This window comes from Cebidichthys violaceus, unplaced genomic scaffold (genome assembly GCF_023349555.1).
Source record: "Cebidichthys violaceus isolate CVI_PGR_0920_01 unplaced genomic scaffold, fCebVio1.0.p SCAF_13, whole genome shotgun sequence".
In the NCBI taxonomy this organism is placed as follows: domain Eukaryota; kingdom Metazoa; phylum Chordata; class Actinopteri; order Perciformes; family Stichaeidae; genus Cebidichthys; species Cebidichthys violaceus.
Genome location: NW_027176296.1, coordinates 2,538,758 through 2,551,945, shown reverse-complemented (window position 1 = coordinate 2,551,945; position 13,188 = coordinate 2,538,758). Strand labels below are relative to the sequence as shown.

At 39.8% G+C, this 13,188-nt stretch overlaps 1 protein-coding gene across 1 annotated transcript; it reads left to right on the top strand.

Annotated features, from left to right (window-relative positions):
• The first annotated feature begins 488 nt into the window (after window positions 1-488).
• On the top strand, window positions 489-5,248 carry rx1 (retinal homeobox gene 1). Its single transcript, XM_068707110.1, has 3 exons — window positions 489-792; window positions 3,819-4,072; window positions 4,769-5,248. The coding sequence occupies exons 1-3, from the start codon at window positions 489-491 to the stop codon at window positions 5,246-5,248; spliced, it is 1,038 nt and encodes a 345-aa protein (XP_068563211.1).
• Window positions 5,249-13,188: the final 7,940 nt, after the last annotated feature.

Sequence of the window (13,188 nt, the reverse complement as noted above, 5' to 3'; positions counted from 1 at the left end):
AATCTATACTTACCAAACATAATATTGACACAAATAAGGCAAATTTCTGTAATGACTTTACAAAGTATTGGTAGGGAAAGTTATCAGTAAAGTGACAAGATATCTGTCATTGGTATGTCTAATGAGGTTTTTTATACCGCTAGAGGCTTTGATTTACATAAACAGTTCTGGATGTGGTTTTTATGATAAAAGTTGTCTTTGTTTTGTAAAAATGTAAAATTTTCGACACTGTATGGCCATCATTCATAAAAAAAAGGTTAAAGTACGGATTGAGAAGTAACTTGTGTCATTAGTGTATATCAGCGCTCTCGTCAATACTTTAGCTCTAAGGGATAGATACTTGAGCCCCGGTGTCCACAGAGGTTAAGCGGGTTTAGATGGAGAAACAGAGGGTCATCTTATGTCACCAGGTGATCTCTGAGCCACTACTGTACCTTTAGTCCTTGACTTAAACCCCTTTCTACTGATTTTAGTGCCCAGACGTTCGAATGCATTTATCACTGGACACCATGAGCATGGTGGACGACAGCTGCCTCTCACCCAGCAACTTCCACGAGATGGGGAAAGGTGGGGGCGTCGCTGTGGGGGGCCGCGTCCACAGCATCGATGTCATTCTGGGTTTCAGCAAAGACCAGGACCCCCTGCTCAGCCATGCTGGGGTCCCGCGACCCCACAAAGTGGACGTAGATGGCCTGGCAGAGCCTGGGAGGCAGCAGGAACCCTCATCACACCCGACCTATAGCGGGCACCTTTCCTCTCTGAGAAATGGCAGCACAGAGCAGCAGTACCACGGTGAGTCAAGCTGCTGCTGAAGGTCTCCGTCCTGTCAAAGTTTTCTACAGTAATATCACCTTAAGAGCATTTACTTTTACATCACATTTAGGTTGGGTTCCTTTAGTGCAGACGTTTCTTCAGAGTTCGTTATTGAAGATAAAGTTTATGAATCATCTGATCTTTTGTCTCAAAACATATGAGATGGTCAAGGATATTGATTGAACAGCAGGACCTCGGGTCTTGGAAGGCTGAATAAGTATGAGCTCTGGGTTCGGTGTTTCAGAGATTTTAATTGGATTTGATAGAATTGATTTGGCTGCACTGAAGTTAGGATATTGATGCCTGTGAGCAAACATAATAAATCTAACTTAACCGCTGGCTACAAAGTTTTCTGAGCCACAAACACAGATTCAGCCTTTCAGGGTTCAAAAAGAGCCAGGATCAACTTCTGATCAAATTAAATACTTCAAAGCCTAAATTTGAGTTTATACCGTTAACATTGAAGTGTTCCATAAGTTATAAGGAAGCATATCAAACAGCATATATTACACGCAGAGCATGCACTAAAAAGACACAAGGCTAAAACTTTTAGCTTAAAACAAACACTGACACAATACAGACGCTTAAAAGAAGGTAGAAGGTATCTCCACAAAACAGTTATTTTATTAAATATGCTCTAATGTTTGAATGTTGACAAATCTGCACTGTAGGCCTATACGTTTAATAACTGCAATGATACAAAATTTAAAATAAAATAAAAAATGAACCAAACAATGGAACATCATTTTGGGATAATATCCTATGTTTGACAAACAGGCAACTGATGATTACAAATCTGACCTATTTAAATATGGGTAAGGTACCATTGGACCCGATGTGTTGCATCCATTTAAAACCAGTGACATGCAGATTCAGAATCACTTTGTTACACACTGTTGCCATGTGGAGTGTGTTGCATGAACTGTGCAGGCTGAGATTGGGAGATAAATCGCAGGACAAGATGGTGTAGGGGGTTTATGTCCCCAAGCCCAATCCCATCCCCTTGTGGAATTCCCCTAATCTTCTCTTCTTTGCGGATTAGATTGTACAGTAGTTCATTCGGGTGTTATCGTTATCATTTTGTCTCAGAATCAAATTCATCATGTTTAATCTAAAGCTATTTTCACATGCAGTATCTGGCAGGTGGTTGATGATTTTGTGTCAGAAACCCTAAAAAAAAAAACCTAATTTCCATGGAGGTGGATATATCTTGTCTGAAGGACGAAGCGATTCAAATTCAGTCACTGAACCAGGCAGACATTTGTTTTTCTTGATTAACATACATCCACATCAATGACATCACTCTTTTGTATGTAGCTATCCTGTGAAGTCAGCCTGTTTCCCCCTGAATGAGTAATTTTTTTTGTGTTTGGTGTCAGTCAGCCCCCTCCTCTCTGAGCTGAGATGTTCTGCTGGCTGATAAACAGTGGGCAGCCTTCAGACCAGTGGCTGTGATGGGCTGACAGGCCAAGAGCTGGTCACTGAACCAGACCTGACCTCTGCCTTTGTCAGAGCCTGGCCTTTGTCATAGCTGCTTAATGAGAGGTGGATAAATGAACCCCTAAAGATCCTGCTTTGCCTTCGCCTCAGCTCCCGTTTGCCAGTTGAAAGACCACAATGACCCCCCCCCCCCCCCGAATAATCTGAATCTGCAGCTCCACTTGGCTTTCCGGAGAGTTTCCGTGAATCTGCTTCTTTGGTTTGCTCTCAGTGCTCTCAAATCCTTGTTTTCAGCCACAGCAGGCAGCAGTTTCAGTGAAAAAGCTCAACTGTACAGTACCTGCTCATCACCAAATGGCAGACAGACAAAGTTAGTGATAGCTGGTGAACATAATGGAGCAAAAAGCAGCTAAAGAGCCAAATACTTCCCTCTGAAGTTGGTAAAATTGGAGCAAAAAAAGAATGAATATTGAACTTTTGCCGGGTGGACACCAAATGAATGATAATGTTGCTCCGTATCGGCTGGTTGTAGTACTAAGCAACAGTTTGCTGAAAAGTTCACTGTGTCAACTTAAAAGGTGATAATATAAATGCCCCCCCAGAAAAACTAGTTTTTTTCTGAGCAAATCCAATCCACTGAAGAAGACAGTGAGAAAAAGCTAGTACATGTTTTGCCTGTAGGAGCTAATTTCATTTGGATTATATGACGGACAAGACAAGATTTACCATAGTAAATTCTAAATTAGTCCACTAATATTACAATTATTTCTCTCTGCTCAGATGCCAAAATTGCATTTCTTACACAAAATTGCATTGCGAATACTCCTACCAGGAAAGTAATTTAAAGTTAATTTAACCTACTGTTCTGTACACAACCTGAATGATGTATAGTACATGATTCAGAGTACAGCTTCACAAAAGACTGATCTGTTTGCCGGATCATCATCTTTGTACTTTGTTTAATTCAATTACTTGCTGGGTAGACTAATACGGTTAACGATTTAATTCTCCTCTGTGTCATTTTTTTCTGTATTTCCCTGGAGCTGAAAGTGATATAGAAAAAAATAATGGAAGATTAGGAATGAGGGAGAGAAAGAACAATTGAGAGGAAGACTAAGGGAAATTGTTTGCCTTTAAGGATTATCAGGAGAGACAGTTGCACTTAAACCCCTGTATTGTCAGTAAACAGTAGCTTTTCAGTGGCTGGTGCTCACAAATGTTGACAGGAAGTGAATATGTTTTTTATGTTGTTTTTTTCTGTGACCACAAACATCGTTTTGAAGATGGTTTACCGTTTAAGAATATCAACACTGGAAACAACTTTTCTAAATCCGATTAGGAATGTTTTTGAGCTTCATTGAAGTTCAAGGGATTGCTTGCTTCACTGACCTACAGTAGCCTATTGTTGCAAGTGTCAAACTAATGTCTGCTCTACTGGAAAGTGGGCACTACATTCTTCATTTCCACTCACCACTCTGCTTTTGTTTTTCCTCAAAATTTTTCTTCATATTTGTCAAATATTGCCTTTATAAACTCCTGATTAATTTTTCTCGTGTGCTGAACAGATACCGGCTTTTTCACAAACAAGTGTGATGAGGAGCTGAATGAACTGAGGAAGAGTGTAGAGAGTGATGAAGACAAGTCTCCAGAGCCATGCAAGGACGATCAGCCCAAGAAGAAGCACAGACGCAACCGCACCACCTTCACCACCTACCAGCTGCACGAGCTGGAGCGTGCCTTTGAGAAGTCCCACTACCCGGACGTGTACAGCCGGGAGGAGCTCGCCATGAAGGTGAACCTCCCAGAAGTCCGAGTTCAGGTAGGAGGAACCACAACATCACAACTTGAGTCTTTAGTTGTTACAGTCAACATCACAGAGATCCTTTGACATCTGAAATGTGTACTTCTCTCATTAATAAAGCCAAAGATATTTTTGTCGGTTTAAATGAAGAAGTATTCAGGTTTGTTTTTGTTGTTCTATTCTACTCCTTTATATATCACAGCAGTAGAATAATCCGACATGCCAAGAGCTGACAGGTACCTTAAGACTTACAGAAAGCCCCAAGCTTTTGGCCTGTGGCCATTGGCTTTTAGGTATTCAGGTGAGGAGATTGCACAAGTTATACAAGCAGTTTGTGTGTAAGTGTTGCAACACACAATGACAACATCGCTTGTGAGGACAAGAAGGTGCACTTTTTTAAACTGTACGGTGGCTTCTTTAGAGAAAAAAAGGGTAGACCTTGTGTATGTAACTAAGCTTTGTGTTTTTTGCGGCTAGATTTAAATAACTTTAGTTTGAACAGTATTTCTGTGAGTGTGGAGCTTAAAATACTTTATTATTTTTCAATTGCATTTACAATTAATGATTGGGTCAACACATCCTTGAAGGAGCATCATTAAACATACAGCCAAAGTGATGTAGTGTCATTAAATTTACATTTTGATACCAGTTGAATCTGTTGTGGTTTATGTCATATTCAGACACACTTCATGAGAACTTATTTGTGTCCTCCAGGTCTGGTTCCAGAACCGCAGAGCTAAATGGCGTCGGCAGGAAAAAATGGATGCCAGCACCATGAAGCTCCACGACTCGCCGATGCTTTCCTTCAACCGCCCGCCACCGGTTCATACCAGCATGGGCGCGATGACCAACTCCCTCCCCTTGGACCCTTGGCTCTCCTCTCCCCTGTCCAGCGCCACACCGGTCCACAGCATCCCGGGCTTCATGGGTCCAGCTCAGGGCCTCCAGCCCAGCTACCCCAGCCACAGCTTCCTCAACTCCACTCCTCATCCTCCTCATCCTCACTCTCATCCTCATCCGTCCATGGGCCAGGGGATGCAGAGTATGGCTCCTCCTCCCTACCAGTGCACAGCACCGTACCCTGATAAATATCCTCTGGAGGACGTGGACCAGCGTAGCTCCAGTATCGCTGTTCTGAGAATGAAAGCCAAGGAACATCTCCAGTCCATGGACAAGACCTGGCATCCCATGTGACTAAAAAACCTGGCAGTCCATGGGAATGACATTACAAAAGTAAGATGTTGAAATTGTGTCTTGGGGTCCAGGGACAGTCAGTATGTTGAAAAATATAACAGTGACTTGTTTGATACCCACAGAGCAAAGGAAATGGACTTAGACTGTGAAAACCGAGGATTTTTTGACTTCCTTTTTCTTTCTTTTTTTTTTCTCATCTCAAGGACATGAAGCAGACAAGTGAACTCTATAATCTTGTTAAGTTGCAAATTATGAACCACCAATTTCCATATGTCTGTTCTCCCTCTAATATAAAAGTGTTTAGCGTCGCCTTAGGTGCTTTAAAAGAAAATGTCTTTGCTGATCAACCTTTTTTTATTTTTATAACAAACCATCGTATCTTTACAGCCACAATTCTATATGGATAAATGCGTACTTCCATCCATATTCCTGAACATTTTCCTGAACAACAGGGGTCACAAACACTTTGAACACATATGAAGGCAATGGCAAAATATTTCTTTATGCCTCATATTTTAAGAAGACAGCTGTCCGGAAACAGGAAATTAAGATATCATGAAAATCACTCAAATATGGGTATTATTATTGTTCTCATTACTTTGCAGTTATTCCTGTCAACTGTTACATTCAGCTTCTTTCCTTTTTCCTATTTTTTCACCAAGTTTGTGTTTTTACTAATTAATCCAATTGTAGCATTTTCATGGGTCAGCTAATCAGAGTCTCAGCGTACTTTGTGGATGAAAGACCAGTCTCAGTTTGATGTGAGAGCAGCTTTTAAAAATCAAGGCAGCATCTCTGACTTTGTCTGTTAAATGCAGGTCTCACTAATCTTTTGGTTTATAAAAAGATGTGTTTAAGCTTATCTCCCTATTATAGTTGGTTTATACTGGATACCCAGTTTAGATATTTGAGTGTACAGCTTAGGTAACCTGGTATGACTGGAAGAAGATGACAGCCAAGGACCAGTGGGGCCTATTGTTGTGGTTTTCAATATAAAAGAAAAAGAGAATCTCCCAATTATGCTGTAAAAAAGATAATTGTTTGGTGGGAAAGTTTATTAGAGTCAGAGATGTGATGGCACCTTTGAAGTGGACAACGGCTGAAAATATACCAAAAATAATCCTGCACAGTTTCTGATTTGTGCTAAGATGCTTTAAAGAAGTATAAAAGAAAGAAAGAAAAACTAGAGACCAGTGTAACTCTCTTTTTGCTTGAGTGGCTGTTGGAGAAGAAGACCTGTTGGCAGCTCAGTGTTGGGTGGCTGCGTGTACGTGCAGGGCAGCAGAAAGAGCCCTGTGTGATGCGTCACCCCACATAGTTTAGTCTTTGTTCTTCACAATTGATCCAAGTGTATCCTCTTTGTCTGAAAGAGGCAGGGGGGGAGACAGTCTCAGGCTGCACTAAATAGGCCCTTGTAACCATTTTGTCATGAAAGTTTTTTTTCTTTCTCAATCAAAGGAGGAGGAATATGGATTGTAGCTGCTATGGTCATTAGTGACACAATATTGGTATTTTCCCATCTGTTACAGAGTCAAGCTCTAATTGTCTTGATATGTGTTTCACATGAGCTGGAGAGCTAAATAGATTTGAATGAGACATTTTTGCATCTGCAGGTAGCATCTCAAATAACTGAATATGTACAGCAAGACAAGTTATATGGTACATTTTTTTTACTTTGTTGTGGAACAAGAGCGAGAGAAAATCCTTCATCTTAAAGTGCAATTTCAGACTCCCTTTTGTTTTTTTTATATGTATTTCTGTTCCTTTTTTGTATAAAGGAGACACGTTTCCCCCCCTAACTACCTATTATATGTTTGTGATATTTCATTTTAATATGATATAAAAATATAAAAGTTGTGCTGACAGCAAGTCATACATTCACACTGACAACAGCATCAACAACAACAGGAAGTGATTTTTTGAGTTTTCATTTAAAAACCCATTGTTGTACTACTAACAGAGGGGAAAAACCCAGGTATTCATTTTTTTTAATGCTGTTGGTTAGTGATGTGTTTAGACTCCTTATTGGACAATGCCAGGACCTCACATTATAGAGGGAATGAGGATTACCTTGCACATTAAGAGCTTCTTTAGGATGCTACATACAGTAAATGTGGACCAAGAATAAGCCAAAGGTTAGATAATGGACAAAAATGCACTAGAAGTTTGATAGTTTTAGTTTTTTTTAATGTGGAAATGTTTAGGTTATTTTCTTGAATGGCTGTTTTGTTTCTTACATGTATGTCCTAGTTATATCTGTCCTCGTGATCTCATTGTTTTCTTTCTTTTTGATTTTGTCTGGGGTCATTGATGTCCATATTCTGGAAAGAATGAAGATCTACTGAAAATAAATATAGTTTGATAGAATATCTATCTCCACTTTCTCACTGCAGTGCTTTCATGTTGACCTGTGCACTCATTCCCACACAGTCACAGTATTATTTTTTTACCCTGGTAAGTCTAAAGAGCAGTCCAAGATTACTACAGTATAATCGTTATCATCTGACATACATAGGCAGAGACATTTTTCTTTCTTTTCCTCTAACACTTGTGCCCCGTCTCTCTCTGTCATATAAGAGCTCTTTCTCCCTTTTGTACCCCTCCCAATCCTCTCTGCTGTTCCATGGTTTGATGGCAGGGTGCCAGCCTGTTAGGAAGATGAGACTCCAATCAATCAGCGCTTCCCAGGGGGGCCTCTGACCGCAGGGCCCGACTCCCTAATTGCCCCCAGGCAGACCGGCAGGCTCACCCGCTGTAACACATGTTCACAGAGGGACCGGTGCCGCCATGCTAGCTGGCCTCCTCAGCGTGTGAATCACTTTCTTGGACAGATGGAGGCCTGGATAAACCTCAGGACCAGGGCCATATGGATAGGCCAGTGGATGCAACAGAGAAATGTTTTTTTTACAAGTCCTGAACTGATTAGATACTGAATTACACACAGTGGTTCATCAATTATTAAGCCATGCTCAAGTCACAGAGCTGAGCATCCGATTTTCCAAATGCCATTTAACAACACTTACCACTGTTCTGAAGGCATTTCCTCAAAGAATTTTGCAACCACCTGGATGACAAAATATTCTGTCTGTTGCACAAAAAAAAACGGTTTATTATTGTTTTTCTAGTATTTTATATTTTCCTTCAAAAGAACGTGTATATATTTTCTGTGTGGTAAGGTCAGATGTAATTTCGAGCTATCTGGATGAGGAACATTTTTTTGCAATTTGGGAAACAGGTTCAAAATCGTATTTCTTGTGCAGCAGACAGTATATTTTTTCATCCAGATGTTTTGAGGAGTCTTTGAGGATTCTGGAAATACATCCTGAACAGCAGCAAGTTTTGTTGAATTAACTTCTGGAGTTTTTAGATATTTCTTTGTCAGGAAACGGGATGGCTCTGTGATTCAAATGTAATGGTAACATGTGAGAAGCACAAACTGGGGCCAGTTGTTAGTAGGGAGCAAAAGTAAAGGCAGTTGTAAATCATGTGACTGAACTTGATCTGTAAAGAAAAACAAAAGAAAACTCACGTTTGAGCTAAACTTTCAGGGATCACACAAATTGGATTTTATTACTTTTACTAGTGTAACAAGTTCACAGGTAAGACTAGAACGGTTTATAGCACTTGCACTACTTTCACATGTTAATTTTTGTTGATCAGATCACATCTTATGGTGTTCCCAAAGAGTTGAACAAACATTATGCGGAATTGATGAAAAAAGAAAGAAAAAAATGCTTGGAAGGATAAAAGGAGAGACAGAGAATGTGAAGAAGTCAGAGTGGGAGAGAGGAAAAATAGAAACATTAAGAAAGAGATTAAGGGAGAAAAGTGTGGGAGAGAGAGAGAGAAAGAGGGAGACAGAAGGAGTAAGAGTGGAGAGGAAGAGGAGAAGGAGGGAGGGAGGGATGGCTGCTCATCAGAGTTAATGATGTAGAAAATCCCCCAATTAGAGCGTTTTCCTGTGTTGCAGGATGAGTTCAGAGCGGGGTCCTCTGACAGCCTGAGGATTAGTACCCAGGCCAAGCTGGGCTGGGCCGGGCCTGAACAGACACTAACTTACTGCTGGACAGCTTGGCACTGCTCAGCTGGGGCCGGGTCGGGGCTGTAGCCACAGTCAGGGGCTCGGGGTAGGCATGCGTTTAGTTGGAGTGAGTGGCTCAAAGTAAAGCATGGGAAAAAGAGCAGCGACAGATCAAAATGGAGAAAAAAAGGTTCTGGTGAAAAGGTATTCTCTACTCTGCAAAATTGCAAATGTATTAAAATGTGAGCTAAGTCAGATTTTATCTGCTGCTTTTGTAAGTTACTCTCTATCTTACCATTTACTAAGTGCTGAATTCTCAAAAAATATACCTATTTTCTGAAATTATTGAGGATTTGGAAACAGAGTCCTACAAGAACACAAGGAAAAATAGGTGAGAATATCTACGAAAGACTACAAACAGTCAAATAAACATTTTCTCAGCTCAATGGTCCTTTTTGGACCAATTTTGTAACAGCATTACATCCAAAACATAACCTAATCTGATCTGGATTGTATTGAAAATCAATCTGTCTGCATGCTGCTTGATGTCAAGTCTTGTGGTGGTAAGACACAGGAACACAGCCTTTAATCCTCCTGACCGTGCTGGACAATAAATCTGAACATCAATCACACAACGATGAAACATAACCAATAAAAGCCTTATGCGGTAATCACCTGCAAGTAAAAGCAAACAAATACATAGAGGCAGAAATATTGGACTTGATTAACAGAAAATGGACTTAAGATTTCAGCATGGAGATTCATGCTTGACCTTTGAACTCATGTGGTAAATATTGTAAATGCAATGTCGACTTACTTAGCTATCCCCACAGCTTTTGACTGGGTCCATTGGCTAGTCAGTGAAGACCTGAGACCTGACTTATAGATTTGACCTGACTTGAGAAAATGAATTGCCTTGCATAGCTTCACAACCTGAATAATGAATTATTAGAGCTATGCAGTGAAACAACCAGCAATAAAAAAAACACTACAAACACAGCTTCATTCAAATGGTTTGTAGTTTTAATGGTCAACATTCAATGACTTGATCAGCTTTAGGTCAACATTAAAAATGTAAAATTTCAAAGTAAATCAAATGTAAGCTAACTAAGATTTTAGTTAGTGTATTTGGAAGTTGCTCTGTTCTCTTTTACTCAAAAAAACTTGAAATTGTCTTACAGTTTGCTTGTAAAGACAGCAGCACCAAAAAGCTAAAAACAACTCTGCAAATAAGTGAGGAAAATACAGGTAGCCTGGTAATTATAGGAGCAGAGCAATTGTATTTTAAAGCATATGTTTTTCAGAATTATCAGTAACAATATGACTGCATAAAGCTGATCCATTCTAGCATTTGCACATGTTCATGTTTTCCTTCGTGGTCTTACTGTAAAGGTCACAGATATAAAAGTTGATGACTAAATTGCAAATAGGAAGACTAGTAATTTTGAGGAAGCCTTAACTCACCTCACAGTTACTGTGTTCATTAGCAACAGCTGAGTCCATAATGACTAATTGATTAATTGCACAGTCTATTATTTCGCTCCTGCACCCTAGTAGATCTGAAAGGGCCACGGCTGGAGTTAACAGTCTTATTGGAGAGACGCGTTCCTCGCAAGGGACAATAAGAGAAAATAGCGGAATTAATTGGGTTTGATTAAGAGAGCTTTTCAATGGGACACAGCTTTTTCGCATGACATAATTAGAGGTCAGTTAGGAGGGGTGGGGGTTGTGTGTGTGTGTGTGGGGGGGGATTTGCCTGTTGGCGCCAGTGTTGTGTGGGTGTGTCTGTGAGAGAGCGACAGATAGACAGACAGAGAGAGAGAAGGAGGGGTGCTTCCTTCACACTTGTAGAGTTATGTTGTGTGTCTGATGTGGTAAATTTCTATAGGCTCACTCACCAGAAAACACACAGTGAAGTTCACAGGGGGCCCTCTGTGTGTGATTATTATCACTACACTTGTCAGCATTAAAGACACAGTGCTCAGTCTTTTGTCATAGCTACATGCTCATTAGCAGTGCACCGCAGAGACAATGTTATTGAATAGAACAGAGTGGTGACAGAAGAGGACATTCAGTCGGGTTTTTGGATGAGAGCTAAACATGTAAACAAAGTTAAAGACGTAAACACACACATTATGACTTTAGAATCCTGTTACAGTATAATCTGAAATAGCAGGAAGGCACACAAGCCATCAGATCTAAAAATACAACTGACCTGTCATGAACCAAAACCAGGCTTCACACCTGATTAGATTAACAAATATTTCATCGCAAGTCTGAATCTGCAATTTTTTTTCTCAGAACTGTCATGATTTCTCTGTTCTTTGTTTGACAGAGATTATTGACAAATCTGCTCAACTCTCCAACTACTCCTGTTCAATGAATCCCACAGACAGCAGGCATCCACCTTATTGAAGTGTCCTTGAGCAAGGCATTACACTAAGCTACATGAAACATGTTCAGTAATAGACATTATGGTCTGACAAAGTATTTTATTGTATTGTAATATTAACAGTGGTGGAAGAAGTTCTCAGATCCTTCACTTACAGTATGTAAAAGTAGAAATACGTTGATCTAAAAATACTACATTACAAATAAAAGTTCTGAAGTCAAAATGTTATGTATGTTATGTAAGTATCAAAAGTAAATGTAGTAATGCAGAATGGAATCATTCACAGTGTTATATAATTTTATTCTTTTCATTGAGCATTTTAATAAGATAAGATACGATAGAACTTTATTAATCCCGAAGGAAATTCTTGTGCCAGAGTTCCATTAAGATTACGTCAGAAGAATAGCAAAAAACAATAATTAAGATATAAAAATATATGAACAATAGAATAACAATCATTAAGTGGAAAAGAATAATACTGACATCATTGGAAAATAGAACACAATAGCAAATACTGTAAGGTAAATAAATAAAGTAAAAAAATTAAACTAAAATAGAAAAAGTAAAATACAACAACAAAGGTTTTTTACAAGAGTAAAAATATAAAGTGTATAAGAAGTGATACTAACCACCAGTGCCTAATGGAAACTAAAATAGAAAAGTAATATTGAGCATGATATTGAGAGAGATATTGTCAATGATAGTGAAAAAGTAGTAGAAAGTTACATTTCACATAGGTTAATGAAGATAATATCACACATGAAATTGAAATGTAATATTACACATGTGGTTATTATTGTTGTAAGTGTCAGGTTGTTCAGCTTTCCTTCCTGCAGAAGGGGGAGGAGTTGATGGCCACAGAAAAGACTTCCTGTGACGTTCCTGTGCCGAGGTTCACCTCGGTGGTCCTAGTCTACGGCTGAAGGTGCTCTGAAGTGACTTCAGTGGGGTGTGCAGGGGATGAGAGGCATTGTCCAGAATACTAGTATTTTCCTCAACATCCTCCTCTCTGAAACCTCCAACACAGACTCCAGCTCGACTCCCAGGACAGAACCAGCTTTCCTGATGAGTTTATCAAGTCTACTAGCATGAGCTGAGTTCACCCTGCTTCTGCAGATGCAAAGATCTGAGTCTCCTCGGAAATTACAGGCGGCTCTGACCTTTTTTAGTACAGAGCCTCAGTGTTTTTTGTCCAGTCCATCTTATTGTCTATGTGAACGCCCAGGTATTTGTAATCCTCAACAATGTCCACCGCTGATGCTGACTGGTTTTGGAGGGATCCTTTGCCTCCTAAAATCGACCACAAGCTCTTTAGTCTTTGTGATGTTGAGTTGCATATGGTTCAATTCACATCACTCAACAAAACTGTCCACCACACCCCTGTACTCAACTTCATGTCCCCTACTGATACAATGTAGTAGTTTGTCATTGTGGACATAGGTATTATAGTATAGTACTGTATCATATGATATGCATAGCATGTGCTGTTAATGTAAAACAGTAACTATAAGTGTCAAGTAAAGTGCA

What these genes read in the sequence shown, in the direction of transcription:
- rx1 (XM_068707110.1), top strand. Translation starts at nt 489, where the DNA reads ATGCATTTATCACTGGACACCATGAGCATGGTGGACGACAGCTGCCTC. An exon ending in CACAGAGCAGCAGTACCACG is followed by an intron (nt 793 to 3,818) that starts GTGAGTCAAGCT and finishes TGTGCTGAACAG; the next exon opens with ATACCGGCTTTTTCACAAAC. An exon ending in TCCCAGAAGTCCGAGTTCAG is followed by an intron (nt 4,073 to 4,768) that starts GTAGGAGGAACC and finishes TGTGTCCTCCAG; the next exon opens with GTCTGGTTCCAGAACCGCAG.